This window comes from Pantherophis guttatus, chromosome 1, assembly GCF_059756535.1.
Source record: "Pantherophis guttatus breed Tessera chromosome 1, ASM5975653v1, whole genome shotgun sequence".
Taxonomy (NCBI): Eukaryota; Metazoa; Chordata; class Lepidosauria; order Squamata; family Colubridae; genus Pantherophis; species Pantherophis guttatus.
The window spans coordinates 77,010,130-77,025,985 of NC_142063.1; the positions used below are offsets into that span (position 1 = coordinate 77,010,130).

The 15,856-nt window shown below is 40.0% G+C and overlaps 1 protein-coding gene across 15 annotated transcripts in view; it reads right to left on the reverse strand.

The window, feature by feature from the left end:
• The window catches only part of DGKZ (diacylglycerol kinase zeta), a 159,819-nt gene that overhangs the window by 116,069 nt on the left and 27,894 nt on the right, over nt 1-15,856 (reverse strand). For 5 of the 15 annotated variants that reach the window (XR_015729484.1, XR_015729482.1, XM_087876509.1 and 2 more), the window contains exon 1: nt 4,580-5,155. The exons of 2 other annotated variants lie outside the window; for them this stretch is intronic. Coding sequence is in view for 6 of the 13 variants with exons in the window: in XM_087876544.1 (XP_087732670.1) it covers nt 4,580-4,785 (206 nt within the window). In the remaining 7 variants the exon portion in view is untranslated. Of the gene's footprint in view, nt 1-4,579; nt 5,192-14,676; nt 15,260-15,856 lie in introns of those variants that run through there. 8 more of the 15 variants (XR_015729494.1, XM_087876544.1, XM_034417453.3 and 5 more) reach the window with 5 other exon arrangements.

Genomic DNA, 15,856 nt, shown 5'->3' on the forward strand with positions numbered 1-15,856 from the left:
ACCTATCTCTTCCCATCTCTGCCTTTTTGGCCACTCTGCACTAAGCTCCCCTCAGTCCAAATTGAGGTGAGGCCTTCTCATGAGGCTTTGGAAGGCATTGTTTAGATAAGAGCACATGTGGCCTGAGGAAAAAAGTCTAGAATGGCCAACTTCGTGAAGGACCATGCTGGGCGTGCCTTGTCAGCAATGGGAGGAAAACAATGGCAAAGCTGGAGGACAGGGCTGGTAGGGAGAGTGGAGGTGATAGAATGCAGGATGACCAGAAGGGCAAAGATGGGGCGGGGGTGGGGGGAAGAAAGATAGATGGGTGGGAGGAACTGAAGAGAAAGCAGCCCCTCACCTTACCATAACTCAAAACTGGGAACAGGGAATGGTTTGGATTAGGATAGGCCAGGATGGAATGGCTTGGATCGGGGTGGGCCCTCATCTAACAACTAGGTGGGATCCAGTTTATGATGGCAACTGGGATTACTGTTGCTGACTAATATGGCCACGCGCTTTACAGCCGCATTGCTTATCAAAGGAAGTTCCAGTCCAAATTACCATTGTGAACCAAGGAATACATGTATTTATTTCATGTAGTATTAATTTGGGGATCTCATTAGATGCCTCTCTATTAGCTGGTTGTTTTCAACTGTCATACATTGTGGAGTATAGCAGGGTGAGGATGGGAAAGGAAGGGAAAAAGGACAAAGACTTATAATTCTGTTAGACAGGCATCTCCTAGAAGCAAAAGGACGAGAGACTTTCCTGTATGAACAAAGTAACTTATATTCAGTTAATAGATAGTGAGTCAAAAATTGATTGCTAGTTGATTCTGGCAACAGTTGGAGTCTACACCTATTCACATCCTAACTCTTACACAGTGTTCATATATTCTCCTATCTTTTATTAATAGGTGGAACATTGAGGCAAGAACCAGCCATCTGGTCCTAGAAACAGTTGGGTGTGGCTACAGGCTGTGCAGACTCTGGTGTGAATTTGACATGCAAGGGATGTATGCAAGATGGGCATCCAGACCCTTGTTCAGCTACAGAAAACAGCAACCAGTCAACTTTCTATCCCAATCTCTCCACTTTTACACTAAACCAAAACTAATGTTTTCTGTTGCATTTAATAAAAGTTGTAACAGTCTTCAATATCAAAGTTCTCTTTATCAAGTACCAGCTTTCTCAAATAAGAAAGCATAATTGGCTTTAAGCCTTGGCACAATTCAAACTTTAGGAACAGAAGACCTAATTAGCCTTGTTCTAATTATACCAGAAAGGATCATAAAGGAAACATCTCTGTTCATTATCTTAACAGGCAATACTCCTAACTAGGACATACAGGGTATAACACCAGAACAGCAGCAGTCCCAGTCAGAAATAATTCATCAAGGACTCTTTTTGTATCTGAGTCAATACGGGTGCCTTTTCAGTCCCTACACAACTAGCAAAGCAATTACTGGGATAGGAAGGAAAAGTCTCATTCTTTAAGAATTAGAGGTGGGACATGAAAGACCTGTTAGGAATTTAAATTCTCTTAACTATTCTCCACCGATCCATCAGTATAGGACTGGTTCTACTAGATTTGACAAATTATGCTTACTATGTTTCTCAGGTCATCTACTCAGTCTTTACCTACCCAAACGCCTAATCTTCAATCCATTTCCACAAGTAAAGCTATTTCCTAAATTTCCTAAATGGGCTCTGGATGAGAATGAACAGTGAGCTCAGGGTCAGATGAACCAGATTCACTCCCTCAGAATGTTTCTAAAGTTTAGACTAAGCAAGTTTTGTAACAGTATTTAATACAAAAATAGCTGTTTATCATTGTCACATATTTCTATTTGAATAGAAATGCCTTTAGTATAAGCCAAAGAATCAAGTCTGCCATGCTTTTCTTATTTCAAAAACAACATGCTCTCTTTTTAAAAAATGGCTGGAACAAATAGCATTTAGCGCCTAGGTTTGAACAATTGATTACCTAGCAAAGCTCTCAGAAATTACAAAACAATGGCTTCTTTTGGAAGGAAAAACTGTAATTCATGCATCATTTCCTTTTTAAAAGATCATTGATGGGAGAACATGGCTAGCACCATATTCTATCCATCTGAGATCTACTTTGACCGTTGGGAACAATATGAGCCCTTACTTCGCTTCTATCTAGTGCTGATTTATTTTGCACGAATGTGCCTTCAGTGGGCATGGGCACCCAGGTAATACTGGGCAAGGGAACTTCTATAAATGTGTACATATATGCATTCCAATGATTTACATGCACAAGAAAAGAGAAGGAGAATTTGAGTGAGATCAGTCCAGATCGTCAATTCTAACAGAGACAGCAAAACTTTCCTGCCTGCACTCATCTGTTAAGGCTTTGAGACTAGGATGTTAAGTGAGCCCTGTTAGCTAATTTGTTTAGTTCCAGTCTCTGGATTGGAAATGAAATTATTTTTAGACATCCTATACATTACCTATGTTTGGAGTTGTAGATGGAAGCCCTAAACTTAATGGTAATTTTTGCCAAATGATAGCAGCCTCTAAAAGAGCGGGGACCAAGTTGTAATGCCAACTCCTCCACATTTTCATGCTTCTGTGCATGTGTTGCTGGGTGTTATGTCAGACCTGCATAAAAAATTTGACTTTTTAAAATAGTAAATTTATAACCACTGCCACTCCAAAATACACACTGTCAAGCACCTCCAAGCCTTGCTGCCATGCTCAGTTCTAGTGCTTCCTCTACTCTGCTAGCTGCTGATCGGCCCTCCAGGTATTTCTTTGCTGCTCACAAGGATTTTCAATTTTTCCATATGGCCTCTTCCCCTCAACAAATTGTGCAGGCCTGGTGTATGTGACACATAAATAAATTCTTGTACCCTTCTCACTGTCTTTGCTTGAATTTTATATTGGTTCTCATCTGTATATTCTGTCCTAACAAGCTTGGCTCAATTTCTTAATCAGTGTAGCCCGTATGTGTTCTGAGTTCACCAAATGTTCTAAGCTTCAGGAATCCCCTTCTGTAAAATGGAAAGCCACTTCCTACTGTGACTTCTTCCATAATTCCAAATACATATGCACTGTGTGATAGAATACGCAGATTAATTATACTATATAAATTATAACAATAATTACAATATAAACTTTGGTTACACACATTTCTATTACATTAAGTACTGGTTCTTTATATAAATAAAAAATGTCATTTCCATAACATTTGGATTAGTACAGCTGATCTTTCATAAAACGTCCTATCATATTCAGCTAACACTGTACTTGTCTGTATTTGCAAAAATGCTATCAATGAAAGAGTGCTTTAGTTCCCTTCTCTGACAAAGTTTATATAATTACTGTAGCTAACAAACCACAATGTTTTGGTTTTTAAAAAATTCAAAAGCCTGTCACTTTTGGCCGAAAAGCCAAAAAAAATTCAACTTTATTTATTTTGAACCAAGACCAACATAATATTTCAAACTAAAGAATTATGAATTCCTTCAAACAGAACTCCAAGAAGCTACCAAAAGATTACATACCAAATGCCTGATTGCAGGAAAGGTGGTTATAATGTTTAAAGATATACAACAGCATGGTCAAAGGACAGCGCAAACAAAATGCAAATGCCTCAGTAATATATCTGGACACTGCTATATTTCCTTGTGTTAGAGAGAAACAGACACAAACCTAATTCACCATTTCCAAATTAAGCACTAACAAAACATTTTGTTCTAGAATTTATACCTAACTTTTGTTATTGGATTATTCAGTCATCTCCAATTTATATTTTCCATGATCAATGTAAATGATGGGAGCTGCTGATCAATCTGTCAAAGGGCCCTCAGGTTGGGGAACACCTATAATCTGTATTTATAAACACATCTTAATTCAACAATAAATTGGGTAAAGAGGAAGATGAGTAAATGAGGTAGGGGAAAGGAAAGGCAGATCCTAATCCCACTGAAAGCTATTAACTAATTACAAAAATACCCAGCCCATGTTCCTACCAAAAGAAAAACAGCATTATTTGTTGAGATCAGAGACTAAACCTCAGTCCAATGAGGCAAAATGAATTGGGAGGGGAAGGGTGAAAAGGAAGAATGACATTCTCATCACTACAGCTGACAATCAAAATTTTACATTCCTGAATAACACAGGATTAAGGGGTTTTTTGTTTTTACACCAAAGATAGAAGTGCTGTTTCTCTCAAACTGAACCATTACCTTCTTTACGCGACTGGTGATACCTATTAATTACATTCAAAAACGTAGCACGGACAAGAATCTCTATTTCATATCTAAGCAAATATAGGCGTGTCTCTGTATGCGCGTTTTGGGGTACATCGAAGTAACCCCCTGCCTTGTCAACTGAGCTTCATCACCTGCCTCAGACTGGAAACCTCCGCGCGCGTCACAACAACCGCTACTCCCACTACTCAAAGACAGCAACTTTTGCACAACACACTGAGCCACAAACTAGCCAAAGCATTTTATTCCACTACCTGAACGTATTTTTTGGTGATTTGCTGTGTGGTTGAAGAACCATGAGTTCGTGTGCCATGCTATCCCATTACTCTTTCACACTGGGTCGCGCCTCTCGCTCACCTGCGCCCAAAGATCTTGAGCCCAAACCTCTTTTTGCTGTGCCTTCGTCCCAGCGTGGAGATCTTGTCCGACTCCGGGCACACGGACGTCTCCGAACTAGCGGTGGAAGGCGAACTGGAGCCAACGGAGGAGGAGGCGGCGGCGGCAGCAGCAGCAGCGGCGCCCCCGCCATTCGAGCCCTTTTCGTTGACCTCGTGCAGCTCCATAACCCCGCTGGTGGTGCTTCTCCCCTCACCTGCTCGGGAGAGGGCCAGTCATATTCGCGGGGGCGAGTAGCCAGCGATTAAGCCCCGAAGACAGCGTCGGTCTCTCGCTCGAGCGCGGGACTCATTGCTCTGCCAAGGCAGGCGGGCGGAAGAAGGGAAAGTGCTGCCCTCGCTCCTTCTGCCAGGGGCTTATCCGGGACGCCTCCCCTCAAAGCAGCCGCAGAAACGAGAGTGCCAAAGACTAGCGTAGCCCCGAGACGGGTGGTGCATGCTCGGCTTCCAGTTACTCGCTCCCCAGCGCGCCTCGCCGAGAAATTAGAGCCGTGCAGGAAGTATCAATACAAAGCAAGGTAAAGCGCCTAAGGACCCCAGATAGCTGCCCGGGAAGCTGCCTCCTTGTTGCTCTGAGGGAAAAGGCGTGATAGTGGCTCCATCTGCCGCTTCCTCGAACGCATTGCAATACTCGGGCCCGGCCGCCTTCGTGCAACCGTTGGCTGAGGCGACCAGATAAATAGAGCCACAGAAGACGTGCCAGAGAAGTGGAGCGTTAGCAACAGTTTTCCAGATTTCCCTTGAGAGGCTTAGGAGCGAATTGACATCAAGAGTTGGAAGAGATGCCAGGCAAACATAACCTTGACTGACCCTGTAGCCAATTCCTATCCTTTGCTTTGGTTGGTGCTGTCCTAAATTATGGTGTGCCACTCTGATAGGCAAGGAGATAGCATGCTTCTATTGCTGCCCTCCTTTAAAATGTGGAGGAACATTAATCGGTTGTCGCAAAGCCAGGGGATTGGGGATCTTGATGACTTCAGGTTGTCTGGCTTCCATAAACTGGCTTGTCTGTCTTTCTCCCCATTTTCCAAGTTCAAACAAGATGAAATGCAGTGAAATGGGAAGGTGCCATAGCTAGAATAGGTCCAGAGAAAAGCAGGGCAGATTGTGCCATAATTTTGCAACTAGAGTAGGAGAACAAGCACCCACTATCTTATTGAAAGAAGAAATAGTCTGGTAGCACCTTTTCAAACTAATACACATTACTGTAAAAGGCAATAAGCTAATGCATTGGAGTGACTGGACTGATGTAGGATTTAAATTGGGTTGGGAGAAATGTTCCTATTTCAGATTAATAATTCCTACCTAATAGGGTCTGGGGCTACCAGACTCCTCATTTTTGATGACTATAGATTAATATGCTTTTGTTTGTAGTCACTAGCTGCCGAGTAACCATTCCTTTACTTGAAGTGTAAGTAATAAACCATGAAATACCAGTTCAACATACCTCCTGATTTTTCAGATACTGCAGTGAGAGAAAAATGGGGCTGTTATACTGTATCTTGTAGTACAGATATATTTTAAAATACTGTTAACGTGGATCAGCATAAACATATACACCATTCTTCCTCGAATGAAAATATAGAGACCTGCTCTCCTCTCTTTGCTCTTATTGGAAGAGAAGAGAAGCTGGTATCAAAAAGAGAGAACAAGAGGAAGCACAGATATGAAAGGGACTCAGGAAATAAAGTGCTAATGGAAAGTGCAAACAGAAAGAAATAATTGCAAGAGAGGATAGGTGATAACCACAAAAGAAGAGTCAGGCCATATTTCCCAACACACCTTGGAACATATCTATATGTAACATGTATAATAGGTAGCAAATGAAATACGTTTTACAGATCCTTGAGTCAGTGTTAGAATAAAGGCATTGGGGAATACTTTTATATTAATATAGTTCATAAATTATATAGTAGTTGAGAAGGTAAGATAAGACCAACTTTGTGAAGTAAGAAGGAAAAATTGGTATTGTTAAAGCTGATTGTGCCATTGTTAGATGAGCACACAAGTCTATATCACAGGAAAGGAAACAGTATCGAGCATTTTGAGTGTCTGCAGACCAGTGCTGTCAGATTAGAGGTATAAACCTCTAATCTGGTCACTGCAACAGGGTACATTAAATGGATTTGTCATATAGTGGGAATGGATGCCTGGCTGTTGAATAATTTGTATGGATTATATTGTACATTCTGGTTTCTACATTTCCCAACAAGTAGAATGTTGAAAATGGTCTGCTATAGCAGAGAATCACTGCCTGCAGAGAATAAATAAAAGGAAATTAAAAAGGAATTCTGTGTAACCACAAAGCTTTTCAAAAACATCTAGATATTACGTAAATATAGACGCATTCTCAGCATATCAAGCAGTATCACTTGAAATTACAACACCCTCTCAAAGAAGTTATTTTAAGATTCCACAGCTAGAATCAGATGTGTTTCATTTTAAAGTAGAACATTATGTAATTCTTAACACTATTATGCAAGATGTCATTGACATACTCTAAATTTCAGAATGAACATAGATTCCAGACAGAAATCCTTGTTAGAGATTTTGCTTATCACCGTACTTTCATTCTGGATATTTTACTTTTTCAAAATAGATTAAACAAAATGTCACACTTGTAATCCTGATTTCTCAACAAGAATGCTGTCTTAATGACGAACCAGGGTATCGGAGATTTTCTATTTTTTAAAAAAATAACACTTGAGCTGGATAGTAGCATTAGGAGTGTGCAGCTTGGAAACAGATGTAACTGCAGTAATGGGTCACAGGTACTCCATTTAAGCTTTTAACACCTCTTCCAAATCACTGCAGTCCTATAGAATATGTTTAAAACTCACCAGATTGTTTTGAGTAGTTGTTCCCTTATTTTGATTTTGATTTTGATTTATTTTGGTTTATTTTACTATTATTTCTGCAAACCTTAAGAATCTTGATCTAATTGTGTTGGTATTTCCCTCTGGATTTTTGTTTGTTTAGATTTTTATTTCACCTTTTTTTTCATATACAGGTAGTCCTCTACTACAGTTGAGCCCAACATTTCTGTTGCTACGTGAGATGTTTGTTAAGTCAATTTTGCCCCATTTTATGGGGCAGTGGTTAAATGAATCACTGCAGTTGCTAAGTTAGTAACATGGTTGTTAAGTGAATCTAAATTCCCCATTGACTTTACTTGTCAGGAAGTCTCAAAAGGGGATCACATAACTCCAGGACACTGCAACCATCATAAATATGAGTCAGTTGCCCAGCATCTGAATTTTGATTATATAACCATGGGCATGTGGCAATGGTTGTAAGTGTTGAAAAATGGTTATAAGTCACTTATTTCAATGGCGTTGTAACTTTGAACAATCACTAAATGAACTGTTGTAAGTTGAGGACTACCTTTACAACTCAAGGTGGCAAGCCTACTTAATTCTCCTTTCTCTTCCTATTTTCCTCACAACAACCATCTTGTTAGGTGAGTTGGGCTGAGAGAAAATGGCTGTCCCAAGTCACCTAGTTGGTTTTTCATGCCTAAGGTGGGACTAGAATTCAGTCTCCTGGTTTCTAGGCCAGCACCTTAACCACTATACCAAACTGGTTCTAGTTTGTTGAGGTCTCACTTTTAGATCCATTTTTGCAAGGTGTTACCAGTTGATTTTAATATTTGAAGAATGTTTGTTTCTATTGCTTTAATCAATAGGTCAGTGGGGAAAAAAATACAGTAGAACTGAGGGCTACTTTCCCTATTCCTGCAGTATAATGCCTCCTGATAATAATCAGAAAGGAATACATGTTGTTTATAATGTTCTGCTGTTATCATTTTTTGTTTTATTATTACATTTTAGAATACCATTATTTTGACCATCCACTCCAGTAATGACTAATGAGTGTTCATTACACATAGTCTGCCAAGGCATTTCTCTTTTTAGATGTAATTCTTCCATCTCAATTGATAAATATTTATATCAATGCTTCCAGATTATTTGACAGATTTGATCAGACCAATGTGTTCAAGGTAATCCTGATGGTCATACAATAAAAATACAATACTCTTTTAACCTGACCAAGGTCATTCTGTAGGCTTTGAAATATGCATCATATGCATTGATTGCTACTAATAAAAGGGATATTGGGAAATTTGGCACGTATAAAGACATACTAGATGGAAATGGTATTCTTAGATCACGAGAAACACTAAATAATCAAGGTTTTAATTTGGACTGGTGGAGCTGCACGCAGATAAGTTCTAGATATCAAAAAGATAGGGATCAATTTGGTATAGAGACGAAGTACAACAATCTAGATAAAATTATGTTGGGGATTGAAAAGAAAATGCTAGCCAGATTTTATAACCTCTTATTAGGTGAAGACAGAGCAGAAGGGATAGCTAGGAATCAACTAAGCATTTGGGAAAAAAATATTGGCCACAGACTAAATTTCAATGACTGGGAGGAGGCTTGGAATAGAAATTATAACTTTACTAAATCAGCAACTTATAGGGAGAACCACTACAAAATATTTCACAGATGGTATCTAGCCCCAGCTAGATTAGCAAAAATATTTCCTAATGCCTCAGGAATTTGTTGGAAGTGTGGAAAGGAGGTTGGCACCTTCTTTCATATGTGGTGGTCCTGCTCAGAGACAAAAAAGTTCTGGACAAAAATACGAACTTGGCTGCGGGAAATAGTGGAAGAAGATATAAAATTATCTCCAGAAATTTTCTTACTTGGAATGATGGGAGATGGACTCTCTAAGGACAAGACACAATCGATTACACATATTATAACAGCGGCCAGATTAACTTTCGCAAAATACTGGAAAGATAAACAAATACCTCCAGAGATGACAATAATAAATAAAATTTTGGAATGTGCAGAAATGGCAAAATTAACCAGTATGCTTAAAGATTATGAGAATTCAAAATTTAAGGCAGTATGGGAAAGGTGGTATAAATGGTGGAATAATAGAACAAGACTATAAGGATATGCCTATTTCTAATAATGATAGATTTGAAGATACTTGTTGTGTATATACTGTATATATGTAATCGCACGATATCTCAGATGTTACCTGAGATTTGATATTTTCTTTTTAAAAAAACCTTTTTTAAAAAATCAATAAAGTATATTTAAAAAAAAAAGAAATATGCATCATTCATAACTGCTTCTAGATTTTTGACTGCATGCAAGATAATAGTTATGACTGAATTATTAGCAAAATGCCTTCCATAAATAATATAGAGAATATTAAATAGCATAAAGCAGTGGTCTGACTTGATATAAGGCAGATCTTTACATCTCTTTACATCTCTAAAGCTGACAATCAGCAGGAATATCTTCAGTACCCAGTTCTTTCTCTGGGCTATGAAGGCTGAGCCTGATTAGTACTTGCATGACAGATCATTGGGGAATTCCATGTCTAGATTTAGGCTAGAATAGGAAGTAAAAAAAACCCAAAGATGAAGATAATAGGATTACACTTCTGTTCTATTGACAAAAATACCCCTAGCATGAATATTGAGGTAATAACCAGGAATCATTTTGAGGGAAACTTTATCTTTTATTATTGGACTCATATCTTTTCAAATTACGATTCACAAAGAATGAGTGGATATTACTTTCCAAAAGGCACTCATCTCAATGTGATAAAACTGGAAGGAACAAATCTCTACAGTCCATTCTCTTGAAAAATGTCCATGTTGGGAAATCAATTTAAGAGTACAGATACCACATCTGTGTTACTTTGTCTTAGTGGAAGTGAAGAATCTTGCTGTTTTCTGCAAACAATAATTGGCTATCAAGCCCAACCAGCAGTTATAAATAAGATATAGAATATTGAAAGTTTCTGCCATCTAGTGGGGAAAGTATAAGTTTACTAAAATAAGAAAAATGCTGCAAATAGTATTATATTTAAAAACCCCAAATTTTATCTTAAATTTAGATGAGCGTGAGCATGTATGAAATGGGCATTACCTTACATTTCAGTTAAGCAGTCATTAATAACTGGTGAAGTAGTACCATCCTGTTTACCTCTCTATGATTTTGAAAACATAAGAGGCTAATCCATGTACAGTAAGTACTATATGCTGCTTGAGAGATTTTAAGACACATGAGATATAGCTGAAGTTGCAAAAATAATGTGGTTGATTTAGGAGAATAGAACATAATGTGTCTCATCAGACTATTGTACAAACATTCATGGCTGGCACCAGCTTCAGATTATGATTTTTAAAAACCCTCTAATCGCTGACTTCAAGTATACAGGTAGTCCTCAACTTAAGACCGTAATTGTGCCTGGAAATTACTGTCATAAGTTATGATAATCATAAAGTGGACTTGTAAGCAGCTGGACCTATTTTTACAACTTTTGTAGCAGTCATTAGGGGAACATGGCAATCGTAAAGCAAATGCCATGGTTATTAAGCGAATGCCATGAATTAAATGAACACCATGGTCATTAAGCAAATCCGTTGTTCGCTATGAGATGTTTTTTTCTGGAAACCAAAAGTAGATGCTGGTTTATGGCAAAATATTGTATATTACAATTACCTGACCATTGGATATTGCAAATAGCTGTAAATGTGGGCTGCTGGCTAAGAGCCTAAAATGGCATCACAGGGCAGCCGTCGGAACTTTAGAATTGAATTGTAAGTACTTTTTTGGGGGGGGGGTTGTTGTTGTAATTTCAAATGCTTGCTAAGCTGCCAGGTGAACTGTAAGTCAAGGACAACCTATACTCTGGCTCTAAAATGAGAACATTACAAAATCTCCTTGTCAAACCCTTAGGTACTCCAAAGACAAATACTCCAAATTTATTTACCCAGGACAAAACATTGCACATAGGAAGAAAGAGGAGTACAAAAAAGTACAAAATCTTTCTATGTCTCCTTCATATGGCTTTGCTCCTTGGGAATAGAGTGGTTGGATTCACACATTGTGCCAATCATTAACGGTGGGTAAAAAAAACCGATACTAGCTAGGATCACACAATGTGCTAAGTCAGAACCAAACAAACCATATGATAGCTTAGGACTTCTATCCTGCTATTACTTTAATAACGTTTCCTCTACAACAAATTAAGTTTCCCAAATACCTATATGTATGTATAGGCAAATACATACATACAGGTAAACTATCTATCAGAAAACACCAGACACTTTCTCCTAATCATTGGTGATGTTCATTGAGCATTCATGACTGCAGGATCCTAATCTAAATGTACAGTGCAGAAATTATTGCCATATTTAAATAAATTCTGCAACAACATCCAAGGGGGAAATAGGTTCACAGCCAAAGTGGTCTCCTACTTCCACCATAAAAGGAAAGGGTAGATAATAAACAAAATAAGAGCACTCAGAAACAGCATGTACTCTATTCTTACGCATTCACAACTGCAGAAAGTAAGGAAATTACCATGACAGCAAGATGCAACCTAAGCAAAAGGGACTGAAACATTTTTTTAAGTCCTCAGAAAAGAAGTAATATTTGAAAGTAGTTCTGGCAGATACCTCCCTGATTCACTGGAATATGAGAAAGAGGAGAAGGGCGCAAAGTCAGACTTGCAAGTTTCTATTATTGTAGTAATAACCAATCTCAACAGCAGTAGTTCTAGTCTTTCTGTGAAGTTGATTTCCTGATCTGATCCACCTAGTGGTGCTGACAATACCTGTATTTGTGCTGCTAATCATCCCCTCATGACCAAAGGCTGCTTCCCCACGGGACTCATCCTATTTTTTGTTTCACTGAAACCATAATAGAAGTCTAGCCCATGTGGGTTACTAAAAGTAGTCCTCGACTTACAATTATTCATTTAGAGTGACTGTTTGAGGTTACAGTGGCGCTGGGAAAAAAACTTTTGACCATTTTTCATTCTTGCAACATCCCCATGGTCAGGTGATCAAAATGTGGATGCTTGGCAACTGGCGTGTATTTATGATCATTGCAGTAACCCGGAATCATGTGATTACCTTTTGCGACCTTCTGACGAGCAAAATCAATGGGGAAGCCAGATTGACTTAACAAACCATGTTAGTAACTTAACAACTGCAGGGATTCACTTAACTGTGGCAAGAAAGGTTGTAAAATGGGGCAAAATTCCTTAACAAATGTCTCACTTAGCAATGGAAATTTTGGGCTCATTAGTCATAAATTGAGAACTACCTGTATAGAATATCATTTAAAAAATGAATGTTTTTCAGCCATCTGGTCATGAACTGGATTTTGCAGTCCTCTTGAAGAATAGTTTGTCCCACAAGGAAAGGATAATTCCCATTCTGAAAGCTCATAAAACCTGACTATTTCAGATGATCTTTGGGACTTGAGTTGCACAGATTTCCTAGTGCCAAAAATGATACAATGTTTTTTTCTGTGATTAATTAAAATTATCAACTGTAATTACATAGCACATTTGTTTTGTTGCATGCTATTGTTACTGTTGCATTAGTTATAGCTTTTATTCACCACTTAGAGTCAGATGACTTAAAGTGGTCTAGAAACTCATTCATTCAATAATGTATGTTGAGAATTAGATTCAAAGGCAGGTACATAAGAGAGACACCTGAAAGAGAAAGAACAAGAAGGTATACTAGAGTACGGTTAGACAAAATAGCAGGAAGAAACTTATGTAAACCACTGGGAATAGATAAACGAAAAGGATTTATTGGCCCTTGCAGAAATTAACCTCTGATGATTGATTCAAATACTCCTACATGTATCTCCTTAATCTCCTTAAAAAAGAGCAACAAAGAGGAAGTTCCAGAACAGAAAATCTTCCTTCACGTTTCATTTAGTGTGGTCATCTAATACCAGAATGAGGAAATGCATCTCCTGAGGACAAATTTGCAAAGTTATTTGAATATGCTGTTTTATAATTGTAGTTCACTTCTTAAGGCTCTTGGCCTACAATATACTAAGATACAATATCCTTGAAAAATTCAAAATCAAATTGTAAAAATCCAATCAAATTGGAATTAGGGCTGAGTTAATGCCTTGTATAGTACTTTGCAGTTTACTTAACAGTGGATTTATCTCTATTCAAGTATTTATACAGAAGTTTAAAATATGGAGTGAAATTGAATGAAAACTACAGCCTGATATAACTGAAAAAACGGCTTTGTTTTCTCCTATTAAGCTTTTGTTATTTCAATCCTAAAATATTTCATTATGCTCAACTAAATGACTTATTCTTATTATACTTGTACTTGTCCAGACTGTCTGGGATTCTCTCAAAGCCCTCCACCAATTCATAACTATTTTTGGATCATGTTAAGAGAGAAATGAGACTACTGTATTTGTGGTTGGCTATTGAAAAACACTGAACATTTTGCTATTTTTGAAGTGGGAGACTGTTTTATTTTTCTTTTCTTTTTTTTTTCATTGGAGTCCAGAACTATGTATCGGTTTGTGGTTTTCAAAAATGAAAACTATACGCACATCACTTTGTCCTCTTATTCAACATCCCCACTATCTTCACTCTCCAAGAGCACCTAGGAAACTCAACACCTGTTTCTTGGAGATGACAGCAGTTTCTGCAAAGCAAAAGTGTTTGAGAACTGGCTCCTTCCCCTTCATTACCCCGCAGAGGACACAGAGAAGGGAAATTTGCTTCGTGAGGAAGAAGGCTGGTGCCCACAGTACCATTCTCTACAGATAGTGTATAAGGATGCTCTTTTGTCACTTCAGCCTGGAAGGAATCCTTAAGAAGGATATTACTCCAGACTTTCCTGCCTCCCCTCTCTCGGAGAGAGTTTCTCCCTCTTCTCCCAACACTCCACATTCCCACTATGCTTCCATGTGCTAAAGCCCTTCCTGTCTCCAGAGGAACAGATTGCCTGCTTGCCAGCCTGGCCACCCACTCTATGTGTCCCGGCTGAACAGGCCTACCTTCCTACACGCAGCCGGCGAACGGCCCCAAAGGAAGAGGAAGGGAGGTTGGGGGGGGGGATATGGCATGGCAAGGCAAAGGGCCTTACAATAGCAGGATGTAAACAACAGCCCTCCCGTGCGAGAGCAGACCAGGGCGTCAGCCCAGACGGCAAAAGGAAACCAGCCGAGGCCATTCCCCGCTTAAAAGTACCTGGCAGCGGCGCTTTTCCCTGGGGGGCTCCGCGGAACATCCCAAGACCGATGCCACCACATCTGCCCTCTTCGGCAGGTCCTCTTCAGAAGGACGAGGCCCCCCTGGTCCCCCTCGCGTTCCTCTTCTTCCCGCCCCAGCGGATGGGCTCCGGAGTCATCGCCGTTCGTGCAGAGCCTCGCCAGCACCCGGCCATCGGTCCTGCAGTTCGGGCCAGCGGCTTTGTTCCCACTCTCTCCCCGCCCGGTTCCTCTTTTTATGCGCTTCCTGAAAGGTAGCAGCTAGTGTAGTAAGTAGCCCAAAAAGACGGCCGCGGCCCCACGCCGTGGAAAATATAGGCGCGCGCGCACACACCGCACAATTACAGCCCCGAGACTCTCGGAGGGAAGCCTCTGCACAAGCCCGGGCGAGTGAGGACAAGTTCCCGCCGTTACGAAGGCTCCGGGATGAGGGACGGAATCCTCGCCGCAGGGCAGTCAAGCCCCGTCCGTCAGAGGCTCCCTCGCCCTCAGAGGGAGGAAGGAAGGAAGGAAGGAAGGGGCCAGTTGGGAGAGGGGCTTTGGTCCTGCGCTCTCGCCACACTATAGAACTAAGCGAAGTCTTGTCCAACTTGGCGCCCTCCCAAGGCACGGCCAGCCCACAGGTCCCATGATCCACAGTTGGTAAGGCTGGTCACGATGCTACTCTGTTTTGTTTTGTTGTTTAAATCCCAGCTTTCTTCCTGGAGCTCAAGGCGGCATAGACCATCATTTTCATTTTCTCGCCAGTTCTAAACCAACAATTTAAACAATTTCCTATTGGGAAGGCAAGCTTTCCTCCATCTGGGTCACTCCAGACCTTCTTGTTTACACGTGTTTCTAGTGCAGTGTTTCTCAACCTTGGAAGGTTGAAGATGGGTGGACTTCAACTCCCAGAATCCCCCAGCCAGCAGCGCTGGCTGGGGGATTCTGGGAGTTGAAGTCCACCCATCTTCAAGCTTCCAAGGTTGAGAAACACTGTTCTAGTGGATTAACAATTTGGGATGAACACCCTTTGAATGGTGTGGGAGTAGGAATGGATTTTCAGAGGGGCAAAATTGCAGACTACAGGAACTCAGGTGATCCTGAGGACACAGATAAACCTCCAAGTGCTTCAACTACCCTAAAGGATGCAGATTACCAGCTGTCTGCAAGGAATATAA